Source organism: Gossypium arboreum, chromosome 2, assembly GCF_025698485.1.
Source record: "Gossypium arboreum isolate Shixiya-1 chromosome 2, ASM2569848v2, whole genome shotgun sequence".
NCBI classification, from domain to species: Eukaryota; Viridiplantae; Streptophyta; class Magnoliopsida; order Malvales; family Malvaceae; genus Gossypium; species Gossypium arboreum.
This window is the reverse complement of record NC_069071.1, coordinates 5931755-5948437: the sequence shown is the minus strand read 5'-3', so window position 1 is coordinate 5948437 and position 16683 is coordinate 5931755. Positions and strand designations below refer to the sequence as shown.

The 16683-nt window shown below is 33.2% G+C and overlaps 2 protein-coding genes and 1 long non-coding RNA gene across 4 annotated transcripts; all 3 read left to right on the top strand.

Moving 5' to 3' along the window:
- The first annotated feature begins 1668 nt into the window (after positions 1-1668).
- On the top strand, positions 1669-2435 carry LOC108466642 (uncharacterized). Its single transcript, XR_008279080.1, has 2 exons — positions 1669-2042; positions 2309-2435. It is a non-coding gene; the product is annotated as an uncharacterized LOC108466642 (long non-coding RNA).
- An 881-nt stretch (positions 2436-3316) lies between these two features.
- On the top strand, positions 3317-5661 carry LOC108467250 (mediator of RNA polymerase II transcription subunit 18-like). Its single transcript, XM_017767841.2, has 5 exons — positions 3317-3583; positions 3707-3806; positions 4023-4080; positions 4348-4704; positions 5315-5661. The coding sequence occupies exons 1-5, from the start codon at positions 3548-3550 to the stop codon at positions 5415-5417; spliced, it is 654 nt and encodes a 217-aa protein (XP_017623330.1). The 5' UTR covers positions 3317-3547; the 3' UTR covers positions 5418-5661.
- A 146-nt stretch (positions 5662-5807) lies between these two features.
- LOC108467249 (haloacid dehalogenase-like hydrolase domain-containing protein At4g39970) lies at positions 5808-8908 on the top strand. 2 transcript variants are annotated; one of them, XM_053023922.1, is made up of 11 exons: positions 5808-6384; positions 6486-6579; positions 6749-6793; positions 6904-6954; positions 7082-7192; positions 7379-7412; positions 7724-7779; positions 7900-7959; positions 8084-8143; positions 8414-8460; positions 8569-8908. In XM_053023922.1, the coding sequence occupies exons 1-11, from the start codon at positions 6020-6022 to the stop codon at positions 8615-8617; spliced, it is 972 nt and encodes a 323-aa protein (XP_052879882.1). In that variant the 5' UTR covers positions 5808-6019; the 3' UTR covers positions 8618-8908. The 2 variants fall into 2 exon arrangements, with proteins under 2 accessions (XP_052879882.1, XP_017623329.1); XM_017767840.2 differs by having other exon boundaries at positions 5810-6384; positions 7082-7156.
- Positions 8909-16683: the final 7775 nt, after the last annotated feature.

Genomic DNA, 16683 nt, shown 5'->3' with positions numbered 1-16683 from the left:
CTGGAGAATATGGAAACGAAGTAATGTTGTGGTTTTCTCTGAGTGAGACTCGTTGGTTTGAAGATGCGGTTGAGTGTAGTATTAGCTGGGCTAAAATTTTCAAGCAATATAACCATGTTTATTCTTCTACTTGCGTGCTAGATTCAAGGCATGAAGAATGAAGACCACGACTTGCAGGATGGGTCAAATTAAATACGGATAGTTCGTGCCAATTAAATTCTCAATGTGTGGGTTCAGGTGGTTTACCGGGAGATAGTACAGGTAGATGGTTGTTGGGATTTATAAGGTGTTTGGGGGCTCTTTTCCACTCCAAGTAGAGTTATGGGCTACGTTCGGTGGTCTCTCTCGTTAGTTTGGAACGAGGGTTATCGAAATGTGTTTCTTGAGATGAAACTGATCATAATAGCTGCTCCGTTGTTTTAAGCATTAGGGGATTATTGGACTGTCAATGGAATGTTAAAATTGAACATGTGTATAGGGAAGGCAATGTGGCTGCAAACTGCTTGGCTCATGGGCTCTAATGCTGGTTATGATTTATGCATTTTAAGGGATGTTCCTCATAGGTTAGAGTCCATCCTGTTTGATGATTAATCTGGTATTGCTCGTGGGCAAATGTGCCCCGATGCTACGCCTAATAGTTTAGGCTGTGTAGCCTCTTTTATTGATCCAAAAAAGAAAAAAGGTCCAAAGTCTTACAGTAAATACTTTGATCGGATCGAAGATCAATTAGAGATTAGAATTTTTCTTAAGCTCATTTTGTTATTTTATTTTGCTAATTATTCTTCTGGATACGAAGCAGTATTGGGATCAAAGTGAGTCTTGAAGCAAATCTTCCCTTTTTTTGGGGGGTCAAAGTATTGAAGCAAAAATGATAATTTTGTAGTTATTAAATGCTGGAAATTAATTACTACTACATCCCCTTACGCATTTTTCACCCAATTCCAAGTGCCAATTTTTTTTTTTTAAATTGTAGGATTTAGTTTTAATACTTTAATTCTGTAAATTTTAATTTTTATATTTTTGAATTGGTAAATTTTTTTATATTTTTAAATTTTAAAATTTTAGTCTTAATCCAGATGGTAACATTTAAATTTGTTTAGCTAAATTTTGTTATTGGTTTTGCATTATAATAAAATTGTAAATCTAGTCCATCTAGTCTCCAATTTAATCATTTTTAGTCTTCATACTTTTTGGATTTTGATATTTTAGTTTTGATTCAAACGATGGTTATTAATTGACTTTTTGTCAAGTAATATATAAAAATAACAAGCAAACATGACATTAAACATAGAATAATATATTTTTTGCATAATATTTTAAAATAGTAAAAATTAATGAATTCAATAACTATCATTTGGTCAGGATTGATATTTTAAAATTTGAAAATTATAATAACTAAAAATGAGGAAATTGAAATATGTGAACTAAATGTTCTTGCACAACACACAAACTAATAGTAAAATTTAATCAAAAGAAGCTTTAGCTTACTTAATAACTAAAATAAGGCAGACCTAATATGGTGGTTGGTCACATCGTCCTTTAAAATGTGGTTAGAGTTTAATCCCTACTCATGGGAATGTAACATATTTCATGGTCAATTGATTATATTTTTGAAAGTATAGACGATGAATAAATTAACTTGTTTAATTATGATTAAAAATTAGAGACAAACCCAATCCAATGAAGTAAAGAGAAAAGTGATTAAAGTCCTTAATGGTTTTTCAACGACGAAAGTTGAAACATTTTCATGCAATTCCCAATTTATAAAAGATAAAATTAGAGTTATTTGGTCCCCCTCCCCTTTCCTTTCTAATGCAGATTCTCCCAATTTGTTTGCAAATTCTGTATTGTTCTTTTCACTCTTCTGCCACACTTCTCGCCCTCTCTCTCTCTCTCCCATGTACATTAATGCTTAGACCACCACCCACCACCACATACACCAATTTATGAAACCTTCCCTTCCTTTTCTTCCTACTGACTTTTCTCATCGCTGACCCTATTTCTTCTCTATCTTGCTTTGGGTTTTTTATTTCGCAGCAGAAGTAAGTTTCATATGTACTTGAACTTAGAGTTCCATTACTATTCCCATCTTTTTAGTTTACTTCCTTGGTTACATGAAACCCTTTCATCATCATGACCTCACTTTCTCCCCTCCTTAACACCTTCACATTTCTTTTGCCCCTTTCCTTTCTTCTTCTTTCCTCTCCAACCTCTTCCCTTGTTCAGGTTAGGTTTCAGCTCATATATCTTTCATTCTTTTCACCATGTTTCTATATTTGATCTTTGATGATGTTTGGGTTTTCAACAGGGTTTATATTTTGAAGACAAAACAAGGTTGGGATCAACTCCTCCAAGCTGCCACAACAGATGTAATGGATGCCACCCTTGCAAGGCAGTTCAAGTACCTACTACACCATTACTTAGCCATTACCACCAATTTCAACCACCTGGTTCGAGCAAAGCAATCACTAATCCCATGGAGGTTTTTTACCCATCATCAGGCAGTCAATACTCTAATTACAAGCCCCTTGGTTGGAAATGCCACTGTGATGATCATTTTTACAACCCTTGAAAAAGATCAAGCCTTTTAGCATGTAAAAGAAAATTGTTTAATAGGTGATTTTGGTGTGTTTCTGGGAATTTTTTTCTTCAGATTTTTAGCATTAATGTATACATTATTGTATCTTATAATCATTATGTACAAAACTTAATTCTCCTCAACTTGGCTTTTGATTTTGTCCGCTTCTCCCCTTATCTTCTCGGGATTTTCACGCCCTCCTTGCTTTGGATAATTTATAAATATATATTCATGGTATATGTTATTTACATTAATTACTTTTTTTAATATAACAACTTTAACCCTCAATATTTTTACATTATGTCAATTTAGTCTTAATTCTAAAAATTTAACTCTTAACATTTACAAATTATGTAATTTAGTCTATTTATTTTTCAATTTTACTTTTCTTTATGATCCTTTCTAAAAAATAAATTTATTAACTAAATTTAATAAAAATATACCAAAAATATAACCACTAAAAATTCAAAATAATAATTTTATCTTTTCTTATTATTTTAAATCTAACCCTCAATGTCATAAATAAAAATAAAAATACAAAAATAAAATAAAATTGCACAATGTGTAAATACTGAGAATTAATCTTTTTGAAATCAATACTAAATCTCAATACTAAATTATCATAATATAAAAATATTAAAAGTTAAAATTACTATTATACTAATTTTAAAAACCGTAAAGTTATCTTCTATAAATGACCAAAAAAATAATTTAATAATCGAGTGATGAGTAATGTAATTTATCCTAAAATTAAAAACTCTAATAATATTTCTAGTATTATCGCTCAACCTTTAAAGTTGTTTCCGCCCATAATTTAGTTCGGGTCGGGTGACATCTCGGGCCAAGCAATGCCCGTATTACCATTCGTATAACGAACTGAGCTCGAACCGGATTTTAAGAAAGGCAAGGGTTTCGCAGTTAGCTTACTGCTTGCATTTCTTCGTTTAACATTGAAAAAAACTTGTAAAAATGGAGTGCGTAGTTCAAGGAATTATAGAGACACAGGTAAAAAAATTCACACCCAAAATCATTATTTTATGTCTATTTTAGAAATTTTATAAATTTGGGGATTGATTTAAACAGATTTGTTTTTGTTCATTCTTTTTTTTTTTTGGGTGAGATTTGCAGTATGTTGAGGCACTTGAAATTCTACTTCAAGGTCTTTGCGGTGTAAATAGAGAACGCTTGAGGGTACATGAAATTTGCCTTAAAAGTGGTCCAAATCTTGGTAAGTCTCTCACATTTTCATTACACAGAAGAGTTAATTATAGTCTACTAATCTATCCATGACGTGTGATGGTATAAGCATTTTTCCCTATTTAGTTAATTTTGTAAATTACTCTCCTGCTGAATCATGTACTAATTTATAATTTATAAAACAGCAATATAAATTAATTGATCAAGTTGTTAGGTTCTGCCTTGCTAATGCCTAAGAATTTTACAGGATTTGTTACTTCCGAGGTCAGATTATTGTGTGATCTTGAACAGTCCGAGCCTGCTTGGTAATTTGGAGTTTTTAATTGTGCTTATATTATATCAATTCTATATAATTCGGACATGGATGTGTGAGTGTTTGGGGTGGATATATTCAATTTTTTTCAAAGGTTGCTCCGTGTTTGGGGTTTCATATTCTCATATCCATGTCTAGATATACAGTTGATACAGTGTCGGACATGAATACTTCAAAAAAAGTAAAGGGTCAAGAATAACGTAGTTGGTGTTATTTTTTGTTGTGTTGGGTGGTTATTAAGTTTATATAATGTTTGTAGGACTGTGAAACATGTTGGGGGTGCAATGAGGGGTGCTGGAGCAGAGCAAATCTCTGTGCTGGTTAGAAGTATGGTAGAAAGCAAAGCCAGCAAGAACGTGCTTCGATTATTTTATTCACTTGGATATAAGTTGGATCATGAGTTGTTGAGAGTGGGATTCACCTTTCATTTCGAAAGGGCTGCTCAGATAACCGTGACTGTCTCATCGGTTAATAAGATGCTGAAACTGCACGCAACGGATGAGGCTGTCCCGGTAACACCTGGTATACAGATGGTTGAAGTGACCGCGCCTGCAACATCGGAAAATTATAATGAAGTCGTTGCTTCTGTCTCTTCTTTTTGTGAATATCTTGCACCGTAAGAGCCTTTTTTCTTCTTGCTTATTAAGATGCATGGCTATTATAGAACTTGTCTACCTGAAAATAGGATCCTCAAACATGATTTTGTGATCGTTATTTCATGGTTTTGATTCTTTCCACTGATGATATTTACTACAATTGACTAGACAGCATTCATTACACTATGCAACTATTAGGGGGACTGCCAGATATGAGTATTGGTCACTGGTCACACAAGTGTTAGACATGAGTGTTCCTGGGAAAATGAGAAGTCGAAATAACATAACTTTGCAACTGTGAAAAACGCGATGCACAACAAGAATTTAAGTAATTGGGCTAATCATAATCTAGTCTTTTAAGCTCATGATGATTGTATAAATCATCATAAATATGAATTATCATTTGTATTAGGCAGCAGGAAAACCTGTTTCTAGTGATTATAATAGATTAGTGTTTCTTATACTATGGTTATGATTTTAGATATTCAGCTTCTAGCACATAGGATATGGTATTTTGATGGATCCTGAATGAAGGATTTGTGTTAGCGTAAGAAACTGGTGGCTTTGTCATCTAATTTTGATTGTATAATTTGTATCGCGGACAAAGCTTTGTGGTGTTTGATTTTGCAGGCTGCTGCATTTGTCAAAGCCAGGCGTTTCAACCGGGGTTGTCCCGACAGCTGCTGCAGCTGCCGCATCTCTTATGTCAGATGGTGGAGGCACAACTTTGTAATAGGATTTGTAAAGGTTGCAGAATGTTTATAACAGGGTACTTTTTGCATAATTGATGATTCGTCACATTTCCCCCCTCTATTATTATGGCTATACTCAAGGATGCTATTTTTGATCCCATGTTTCAACTTCAAGACGATTTGTGGAGTTTCCATAATGTGTTGGTGGAGCTACGGTGTAACTTAGTCGTTTATGTTAGGCTTGACTTGAAATTCGATTCAAATTAAATTTGATTAAATATAAAACTAACTTGAATCATGGTATTTGAATGATTTTTGAAATACAAATTAAAAAAATGTGGTGTCTTAAGCTGAGCCAAAATTTATTTTCATATAATTTATAATTAATATTTACTTTTCTTCGACTTCATTTGTAATCATATATCGAATTGGTTGATTGAATTGAGAATTGATTGAGATACCAATGCCGTGAGAGGGTTAGAGGGGTTGGCATGCAAATCCAATTGCAAAATTGTATGCGTTAAAAGGTAACGTTGAAGCTGGAGAGATATCCACAGCCACACGAACCAAACCCGCCAAAAAATTACCTCCTTTTTAACTCGAAAACTCTCCATTTTAGACCAATCAGTGAAGCAAATCAGCCATGGCGTCTCACTCCACACTCTTTATCTCTCCTCAAAACCTCTCCTCCAACTTCTCTTCTCTCTTTTATTACTCACCACGGTCCCTCACTTTCAGAACCAAAAGGTCTTCCTCCCTTTCCTTAACCACCACAAAGCCCCGACGACTCTCCCTCTCTGTCTCAGCTTCCCATTCTCTTCAAGCTCTCATTTTCGACTGCGATGGTGTCATTCTAGAATCCGAGCACTTGCATCGCGAAGCTTACAACGACGCTTTCGCTCACTTCAATGTTCGTTGCCCTCCTTCTTCACAGCCCCTTAATTGGGACCTTCAATTTTATGATGTGCTCCAGAACCTGATTGGTGGTGGCAAACCCAAGATGAGATGGTTCTTTCTTTCTTTTTTCTAAATATTTCTGGGTTTCTTTTATTGTTCTTAATTTTTCTTGTCGCTGATCGGTTTAATGGAGATTTTTGGTATTCCTGAAGGTACTTCAAGGAACATGGATGGCCAGCTTCTACCATATTTGAGACGCCTCCTGAGAGTGATGAGGAACGAGCTAAGTTAATTGACACTCTTCAGGTATTATTAATAATTATATAGCTTTGATGTAGTGACTGCCAATGCCAATGAAATCATGGGGAAACAGGGAATGGAGGTCCAATTAAGCTTTAATTTGATCTTTGTATAGGAATTGTGAAATTCTCTTTATTGAAGAACTTATGTACGTGGTGCTGTTACATCTTTGTAGGATTGGAAGACTGAAAGGTACAAAGAAATAATCAAATCTGGAACTGTAAGCAGACATTATTGTTTATCACATTGCATTTTCTTTTATCTCTTCATTGATTCTGAATTGGTTATCCATATTATTGAATAAAAAGAGAGTGGTATTGTTTTGATCAGGTGGAACCTAGACCTGGAGTTTTAAGATTGATGGATGAGGCCAAGGCAGCTGTAAGATACTCTACTTATTTATCAATTGAGATTGATAATCAATTCATGATCCTTTCATTGCAATCAATCCAAATGAATTCAATACAATCCTTTGTTTGTGATGCCATTTTCTTTCTCCAATCTGCAGGGGAAAATGCTAGCTGTTTGCTCTGCAGCAACTAAAAGTTCAGTTGTACTATGTCTTGAGAACCTTATTGGAATGGTAATTTCTGGTGGCGATTCATACCTAAACTGTGAGGTATTGTCCACTTTGATCCAAAAGTTTCGTGGTTTGTCTCATTAAAGACATCTCTTGTGAGACAAAACCATGAGAGTTTCGAGTGAAAACCAAACAAAATCTCGCAGTTTTGATTCCAAAATTATTGATCAACAAGTATCCTCACTTTTGTTTCCTTATTCTTATATTATTTTCCCCTTGTTATAGGAGCGATTTAAGGGGCTTGATTGCTTCCTTGCAGGTATGTTGACTACTTCTAAAACATATGTTTTTGTTGTTAGATATATTTTAGACCTGTGTGAATCAAAATATGCACTGAATACTTTCACAAGTCTGATTCTTCTAAATGAACTGAGCTCCTTATAAAAGTCTTCTAGACAAGCTCATTTATAACCTTGACCTGTTTCTAAAGCAATAACTTCATTGGTTGCCTTTTGTTCTTTGGTCCCTCTAGCTATGCATTTTGGCCCATTTCATTTTGCCATTTCTTTCTTTTATGATGATTCTGTTCTTAAAACCCAATCTTCCTTTTTTTTTTCTTTATGCTTGTAGGAGATGATGTGAAGGAAAAGAAGCCAGACCCATTGATATATCTGACAGCTGCCAAGGTAACTTACTAGTTAACTCTATCATGTGCACTTAACCATAATATTACTTATGCTTATATTTTTCATCTCAATCTTTGCTTTCTATATCTGTATCTGATTCAGAAATCTTATTTATGACAGAGATTAGGTGTGTCAGAGAAAAATTGCTTGGTGGTAGAAGATAGTGTGATTGGGCTTCAGGTAATGCTCTATTCTCTAGAAAAGAGATACCATGTCTCCAAATATTAGTTTGGGCATTGTATGCACTGAACAAATATATCAACCATAGTTAAAGTTTTATGCAAAACTTATTCCATCTGTGCAGGCAGCAACTAAAGCTGGGATGTCATGTGTGATTACCTATACTTCTTCAACTGCTGACCAGGTAAGTTCTCGAAGCAATACTTGCTGACAGCCAATGTTACATCGTTTAACACACACATCTGATACATATATTGACATGAAAACGGGGACATGGCTTCACAAGGACCTTCCAAATACATGGAAAAACTTGAAAATAAAATTGAACATACTCGTGTTAAATATACGCTTCGTATCCAACACTCGCACCCGAATCCGATTAACATAGCTAACAAGTGGTAGCTCAATAGTTTGCTCATTGAGTAACTAAGTTCTTTTTCCAAATTCAATTCAGGATTTTAAAGACTCTATAGCAATTTACCCTGATTTGAGTAATGTGAGGTATGCCACCATCTCATTTCAGGCAGTCTATTTTTTATTTTTCTCTGTCAAATTATTATTATTATTGTTATTATTATTTAATTCTGTGGAATCTGTTTTTCTATGCAGATTGAGTGACTTGGAGTTATTGCTCCAAAATAAGGTTGCTGCTAGCTAAGGGATTCAGCCATCAGCACAATCCTTGGATTACAAAGTAAGATATGCCACTGATCTTATAATTTTTTTTTCTTTTTTTCTACTTGCCTTTAAGCATTTGTTGTTATAATCATACAAGTGAGCCATTTATTTTACTTACCTTGCCCCCTTAAAGAAAAAAAAGAAAAGAAAGGAAAATGCATGGAAATTTCAGAGATTGGTCGTGTAGTTTTATATGCATGTGCTGGGAAATTGTAAATGTATAAGAATTGTAACATTTGAGGCAGCAATATATTGGAATGATTTGATTTTAGATGTCTCTCTTTGTTGGTGCATATTCATGCATACAGTTGATGTCTTGTTGGTTGGGAGTAGGTTGTGCTCTTAGATTGCTTTTGAGCCGGCAGCATATCCAATACGCATATAATTTTGTATGTATATTTAAATAAGGTTAACACAATTAGATGACATGTTTAAAATACAAATTCAAATATTTAGTAAAAGTTAAACTCAATTGCTTGGTACAATAAAATATGAGATTAGGATCACAATATCAACATCTTCTCTAAGACTATTTTGTCTACTTGGTACCAAAATTATTATATATGAAATGCGCTTTCAGTTGCTGTTTCGTCTAACACAAACAGATATGTCCATGTTAGCTCTGCATCATCCATCCTTCATCAATATGGAGTAAAGGTTGCCTTACCCTTTTCCTATAGCAACATGAGGCACAGATGGATAGTTAATTTTTCTTTTTTAAAGTAGCTGCTAATAATAAAATGTTAAAATATATTATAAGGGCCTAATTTTGTCCGGCCCAACAAAAACCAAACAAATAAATAAAAATAATAAAAAAGTCCATTATTAAAGTCCATTTACAAAAAATAATGGCCCAAATACAAAAAACCCTAAAGTCCACTATCTTAAAATTTTCAAAAACCCTAAGAGAAAAAACTTGACTCTAGCCGCCTCCTCCTCTTGCCACACGTCAAGAGGCAAGCTTCTCAAGTCCCTTACCTCAAGTCGCCTTCTCCGCCATTTCACCAAAATGGCAAGGGTTTGCTTCTCCCATCGTCGTTGACCACCATCGCGACCTGCAAAAAAAGAAAAGACAGAAGTAGAAAAGCAAAAGCAAAAACAAATATTTGTAATTAATCGGCTATAAAAGTCGAAAAAAAATTGTATTTACACACACAAGCAATCGAATAGATTCAAAAAAAGAGATACAAAAAGAATAAGTTTCAAAAGAAAAATGTAGCATTTTTATTTTTTTTTACTTTGAAGCAAAAATAAAAAAAAGAAAGAAATCTTACTTGAAAAAAACCGTCGCCGTCACGAGTCCATTTCCTCTGACTCAAGAAGCCTCGGAACTCTTTTGGGTTCCGTCGAGGGCCTCGTCGGAAAAGGGAGAAACTTTTCGGTTTCTTTTCCTTCAGCCGAGCATTGGTTAAATTTCTAGGGATTTAAACCCCAGATTTATTTTCTACTCGAAGAGAGGGTTTAAAAGGGATTTTTGGGTTTTTTGGCCACCGGAGGTGGTAGTCGCCATCGTTGATGATCGGTGGCCACGGCAGACGGGCGACAGGCCCCATGGCTAGACATAGGGGGCTTGAGAGAAAAAAATGGAAGGAAAGGAGTTTAAAACAAAAAAAGTTTTGAAATGAATTTTTTAAAATAAAATTTACCTTATATAGACTCCCAAAACGACGTCGTTTTGAGTTTGACCTGATAATCTGACTCGACCCCCTTCAGGATCCGCATGTTTTTGAAGGGACGACTTTTTGCTATTTTGGCCCTTCTGCTTTTTAGTATGTTTTTAAATTAGTCTTGAATTTTTTTAATTTTATTTTATTTTTACCCCATTATTTTTATTTCCTTGTGATTCAGTCCTTTGACCAACTGTCAAACTTAAGGGAATGACACGGATGGAAAAATAACCTTATGAGTCCCTGTATATTTCTACGTTGTTTCAGTTTGATCCTTTATTATTTTATTATTTTTTTACGATTTATGCCTTAAAATTTTTATATACTCGATCCAGTCCTTATACTACCAACCTTTTGGGAGTGATGTGTGCTAGGTCTGGGATTATTCGCCTCTTGAGTCCCTATATTTTTTGTTTTATTTTACTTTAATCTTTATTTCAAATTTTTTTCATAATTCATCTTTAAATTTTACCACAGACTTGATTGGCCCCCTATTTTAGTTTAAAGCATTTATTTTATTATATTCTTGTATTCTTAATTTTATTTTATTTCTTTTTGTGTTAATTTTTGCTACTTGCATTTTTACCCTCTAAATTAAACAATTTTACTTTATCCTTAATTTATTATTACTATCATTTTGCTTTTTTATTAAACATGACATTAATTACATCATGATCGTCATTATTATTATTATCATCATCAATTTATTATTAAAGTTGCTTCATCACCATTTGATAATGGTATTTACCGTTATTTTGTTCTTATATTATTATTTTACGGCAGTCATTTCAAATTTTATCTATGTTTTATTTATTTTTATGTAATTATTTTATTTTATTATAGTTATTATCATGTTAACCATTATGCTTAGATATATTTATTCATTTCTGCATTATGCTCAATTGTATATCATATCAAGTGATGCATTCGTTTTTACATAACTCATGAGAAGAAATTAAAACCAAGGCGATATTCTTTAGTTTGGGGATTCGATAAGTTGTGCCCCTAGCTTAACGGGTACGATTTTTCCTTGAACTAAAATAATTGAATATCCCTTCCTTTAAAAAAAAAAAGATTGTAAGATTTGGGCTATAATTAAACGGAGAGCGTCCTTGTTTTCGAGAATTTGAGATTTTGTGCCCCAACTTACGGGACATGATTTTTCGTCTTGATCGACTCAAAATGAGAATACATCCTCATTAAAAATTCAATTTATATAAGATTTCTTTCAATACCATCAAATAATATAATGCAAAGAGGGATTGTATTTTAAATTCCCTTTGAATTTTTAATTTTCGACATCAAAACATAAGTAATCAACTAGGTACCAATTTCGGGCGTTATGAGAGTACTAATTCTTTCTCACATGTAACCGACTCCCAAGCCTATTTTCTTAAATTTTGTAGGCCAAAAATCATTGTTTTGGTAAACCTAACCTTTTATGATTAAATTTTGAGGTGATCCAATCACACCTGAATAAAAAGGATTGGTGACGACTCTATTTTCGTTTTTTTAATAAAAAGTTGATTTCCAAAAGGTTTGACAATATTTACTTAGAATTTAGTAAGGTGGAATGAAAAATTAGAAATATGGAAAATTAAAGGGAAAAAATAGAAAGATGGAAAATATAAATTTTCTGGCTTGGTAGAGTTGAAAAATGAAAGGAAAAAAATTAGCCTTTGGAAGATGTATAATTTTTGACAAACATATCAGAATGACAATATGAAGAAATGGGATTAACCCCCCCAAAGGTGTTGTTAAAATAAACTTTGATGCTACAGTGAATGGTGACAGAGTGGGGTATAGGGTAATCTTTCGTGATAACGATGGCTTTGTGCTTGGCGGTGGGGGAGGGGGGTTTCATCGATGAAAAAATGTCGACCCAAGAGGCTGAGTGTTCAGCTTTTGAGAGAAGTATTGAGCTAGCTGGTCATCTAAATGTTAATGGAGATGTGTTGTTTGAGACTGACCATGCAAGCCTTGTCAACATCATGGACAGATGTAATACGGATATTACCATTACTGGGGATATAATCAGGGCGTGTAAAGCTGCTTTCAACAATTTTAAGTCGGCTAATTTAGTTTGGGCTAATCCTTTTTGATACCGATTATCCTAAGGAGATCCACAATATTGTTTTTACTGATGTTAAGTAATAAAATTGTTTTGACCCTTGAGATCATCTTTTGCTCAAAATTTTTTTTTTTGACAAACATATAACCTCATAATTTTTCTTCTCTTATCTTTCAAATATGGAATAATTAATTTTTATGCATTAAGATAAAAATAATAATTTTTCCTATTTTCTTTCCACTCACTTTTCTTCATTATCAAGCAAATCACCAAGCACATCCTTAATCCCTCTACTTTTTAGATTTTAAAATCAAGTTCAATTGTTAACATTCTTAAATTTTTAAAAAAATCATTAGCAATATACGTAACTAAAAAATAACGTTGTAATAAATTTAAATTTTAAAAATAATTTTAATAATGTTAATCATTGAACCTAAAGTTTAAAATATGAAAAATAGAGAGATTAAATTCTTAAATATAAGTGAAAGAATGAATATGTATAAAGAATAAATACGTTTAAGTGAAAAACAACATGATGTTTAGATGCCCATTGAACTTTTTGGACGCATGGAATGAAGGATCAAATACAACAAAGAGTAAAAAAAGCACGAACCTACACCAATCACACTAGTCATAGGATTCTCAGCTCAACCATCGATAACACCTACAGGATTCATGGCGAAAAGAGCCTCTACATGCTAATGTTTGCGTAAATAATAGAATACGAAAGCAACAGCTTCCATCTCTTTACCCAATATAAGCTTCACTAAATAGTCCTTACCGCCATGAGGCCACATCGAATGTGACATCAGAAGAACAACCTCACAAAACATATTAATAATTGTACTTTTTTTTAAGCAAAACCTTCAAAAATTTATGGTCCAAATTTCAACAAATGTAGCCTCACAGCTGTCTAGATTAGCGGAGTTTAAATTTTAGTTAAAATTAAATTAATTGATCGAATTAATCTAATTTGGTTATTAATTGATCTAGTTTAGTTAAAAGTCAGTTAAAGGTTTTTTAGAATTTCGGTTAATAATTAATTCGGTTCAAATCGGGTAATTAACAGAGTTAATCAAACTTAATAAACAATATTATATATTATATGTATTAGACTATTACTAATTTAGTTAATTTGGTCAAATTAACATTATCAATTTTATATGTTTTATACTTATTTTAACCCAAAAAAAACAAAACAAAACATATAAATTTCAGTTAATTGGTTAACCAACCTGAATTAACTAAAATATTTCTATTCGTTATTTTTTTTTGAAAAAAATTTAGTTCAGTTACCAGTTAAAGGATTCAAAAGTTTAATTATTTTGATTAATATTAATTTGGTTCGGTTAATAGTTTGAACACCCCTACCTTAAACGACGATACTATCTCTCGATAGAAGACCCAGCCAAAGAGGGAATAATAAGTCAAGCGGGTGCAAGTGTCACGGGGTTAGAATTTTAATATTGCTTTTCGTGCGACCTTAGGCGATCCTTTTGATGCAAATATGCCCAAGTTAGCCTAACCACTAAACAATTGGGGATTCACCAAAAATTCCTCCAATGCACCAATTTGTATAGCAAAAACAATATAAATCAAAAGAAGCACAAAAGAATAGAAAACCACAAAAAAGCAATGCACGAGAGGTGTTTGAGTAAATGCTCTCAAAAAATTCTATTACTCTTAAGAATTTAAGATACAATGGATGATTTACAAGTGAGAGGAGACTCTCTATTTATAGTTGAGCTCCTCCAAAACCGACGGTCTAAATCAAGTTACATCGATGAACGAGATTACTCTATCCCTTAAATCTAGGGATTTACAAGATTATATAATCAATTTACATAATCTAATATTGCAAGGTATGATTCCCCTTAATCTTTTAAGATTAGTTCCCATATTTACCAAGTTAGCCTATCTTTCCAAATCTATTTTATTGGGCCACTCAGACTTCAATTTGACAGACTTCATGGGCTAAATGATCCCTATTGTCAACGATAAACCTCCATGAGATACATTATGTATGATGGTCACTGGCTTTGAACTATGACCCTGACACAAGGATGGTCCATGATAAGAGAATGAAATCATTCCTTATCAAAATATATTTACGAGGATGGAAGATGGTGTCCCCAGGAAATTGATAGACAATGAACATTTTGTAATTTTAGGGTTGGAACTCCCCAATGCTAAAAGAACCACTAAAAAAAAGAGTAAACATAATCCGAAAGCTAGTTGTGGAAGGACATTTTTTCCTATGTTTTGTATAATCAGAAAAAAATATGCCAGCATCCCACCAATATGCCTCTGCCAATTGCCTAGGAGTGACATGATAAGCTTATAAGACCCTCACAAACCATTAGTTCAGAAGCAGATGAAAACAATCCTAACATAGATACAGGGGAGAATGAAGCCTTGTCCATGGGTCGTCACTTTGTTGATTTGATGAACACTTGACGGCATTGAAAACTCATATCTATAATGCACAAATTGCAGACATCGTAAATGTAGCATAGTCATCATCTCTTTCATTATCGTGGTACATAAAAACTCTTTACCTTCCACTACGATGTTCTCTATTAGAGAATTGTTAGTCATTTTTGTGGTTATTTTACCAACTTAAAACAATTAAATATTTATAAGAATAAATTGGGTTCAAAAATATTTATGAGAATGATAGGAAAGGAATAATATCTTGGAGTTATGGCACCCTTATGATCGGCACCCATATCCCTAATCCCCAAATAACAACCCGATGATTAAAATTGTAATTAAAATAATATTTTTGGATGTAAGTAGTGCAACAGTTAGACATCCATTTTTTTTAACCCGTATTTTGTAAAATATATGTAATATCGAGTTTTAAATTTTTTTTTTGGGTGCCGTGTAACAAGTGGTTGACATCAAATTTTTTTAATTTTTTGTATGCCGATGAGGTGATCGGCATTCCTTTTTAATAAATTTTTTTTATTTTTAATGTCGCATTATGATGGTCTGCACCTAGATAATAAATTTTTTTTACTCTAATATTGTCTATTATTGTCATTTAGTACACAATAATCTAATTTTATTCACGTGGGTGTAGTATGTCCAACGCAGATGGAATCACAGAGTAATTAAAATCATTAATAGGAAGGCTAAGTTTTTGAAGGTGAAGATGGCGGAAGAGAGTGCTGGAGGAATTGATGGAGCCATAAAGGCAACTGCTGGTGAGATCCAGGCCTATCACCAGACCAGTGTTTTGGTCACACTCTATGCCAGCCCATGAACAGCAATCAACGCTTTGAGGATCCCAATTATCAACCTTAGAATAAGCACACAAACCAGCAGAAAATTCCCAAGTACTGCAGGCTGCTTGGATTAGAAAGAAAAGGCAGTAAATTGGAAAGAGTAATATTGAAAAGAAAGCATGCAGATGCAAAAGAGTAATATATAGATGTTAAAGTGTACTAAACGACAATAGTAGAGTAAAATTCCTTTTTACTTTGGGGTTCTTCCACCAGAAATTAAAAAAACAAATTTTTTTTATTATAAAAGAGTTGCCGACTATTTCGGTGCCGACATTAAAAAAATAAAAAAATAAAGATGGATGTCGATCATTTGCTACACGGTGACACGACACTAAAAAAATTATTTTTTTAAAACCTGATATTACACATATTGTATAAAATACGGATGAAAAGAATACATATGAGTGCCGACCATTGCATTGTCAACACCCAAAACAATATTTTTCTAATCACAGTTCCAATCATCATGTTGTTATTGTTGGCCATGAGGGTGCCATAACCCTAGGACATTGTTCCTTTCAAGTTATTCTCATAAATGTTTTTGAATCTAAATTATTTTTATAAATATTTAATTGTTTTGGGTTAGTTTGAACCCATTTTTGTGGAAGCATGTAAGAAACACAGAAGGCAAAAAAGGAACAACAAAATCCCACCACAAAGAATATTTTACCAAGGTAACCCAAAACAATTAAATATTTATAAAAATAACTCAAGTTCAAAAATATTTACGAGACTAACTTGAAAGTAACAATGTCCGGGGGTTATGGCACCCTTATGGCTGACACCAATGTCATCAATCCTTAAATTTTTTTTAAGGTGTCGGCCGGCACTTATATTTATTTTTCACCCGTATTTTGTACAATACATATAATATCCCCATTTTCAATTTTTTTTGGTGCTGACATTGTGGTGGCCAGTACCCGTTTTCAGTAAAAAACTGTGATAAGCTTGCAAGAGAGATTTCATTAGATAAAGCAAAGATTGATCGAATGAAAAGGACTAAAATACCAAAAGATGC

Excerpts from the sequence above, each read along its gene's own strand:
- LOC108467250 (XM_017767841.2), top strand. The coding sequence starts at position 3,548 with ATGGAGTGCGTAGTTCAAGGAATTATAGAGACACAG. Across the intron at positions 3,584-3,706 it reads AAGGAATTATAGAGACACAG|TATGTTGAGGCACTTGAAAT; the intron begins GTAAAAAAATTC and ends TGAGATTTGCAG. Across the intron at positions 4,705-5,314 it reads TTTTGTGAATATCTTGCACC|GCTGCTGCATTTGTCAAAGC; the intron begins GTAAGAGCCTTT and ends TTGATTTTGCAG.
- LOC108467249 (XM_053023922.1), top strand. The coding sequence starts at position 6,020 with ATGGCGTCTCACTCCACACTCTTTATCTCTCCTCAAAACCTCTCCTCC. Across the intron at positions 7,780-7,899 it reads TATATCTGACAGCTGCCAAG|AGATTAGGTGTGTCAGAGAA; the intron begins GTAACTTACTAG and ends TATTTATGACAG. Across the intron at positions 8,144-8,413 it reads CTTCTTCAACTGCTGACCAG|GATTTTAAAGACTCTATAGC; the intron begins GTAAGTTCTCGA and ends AATTCAATTCAG.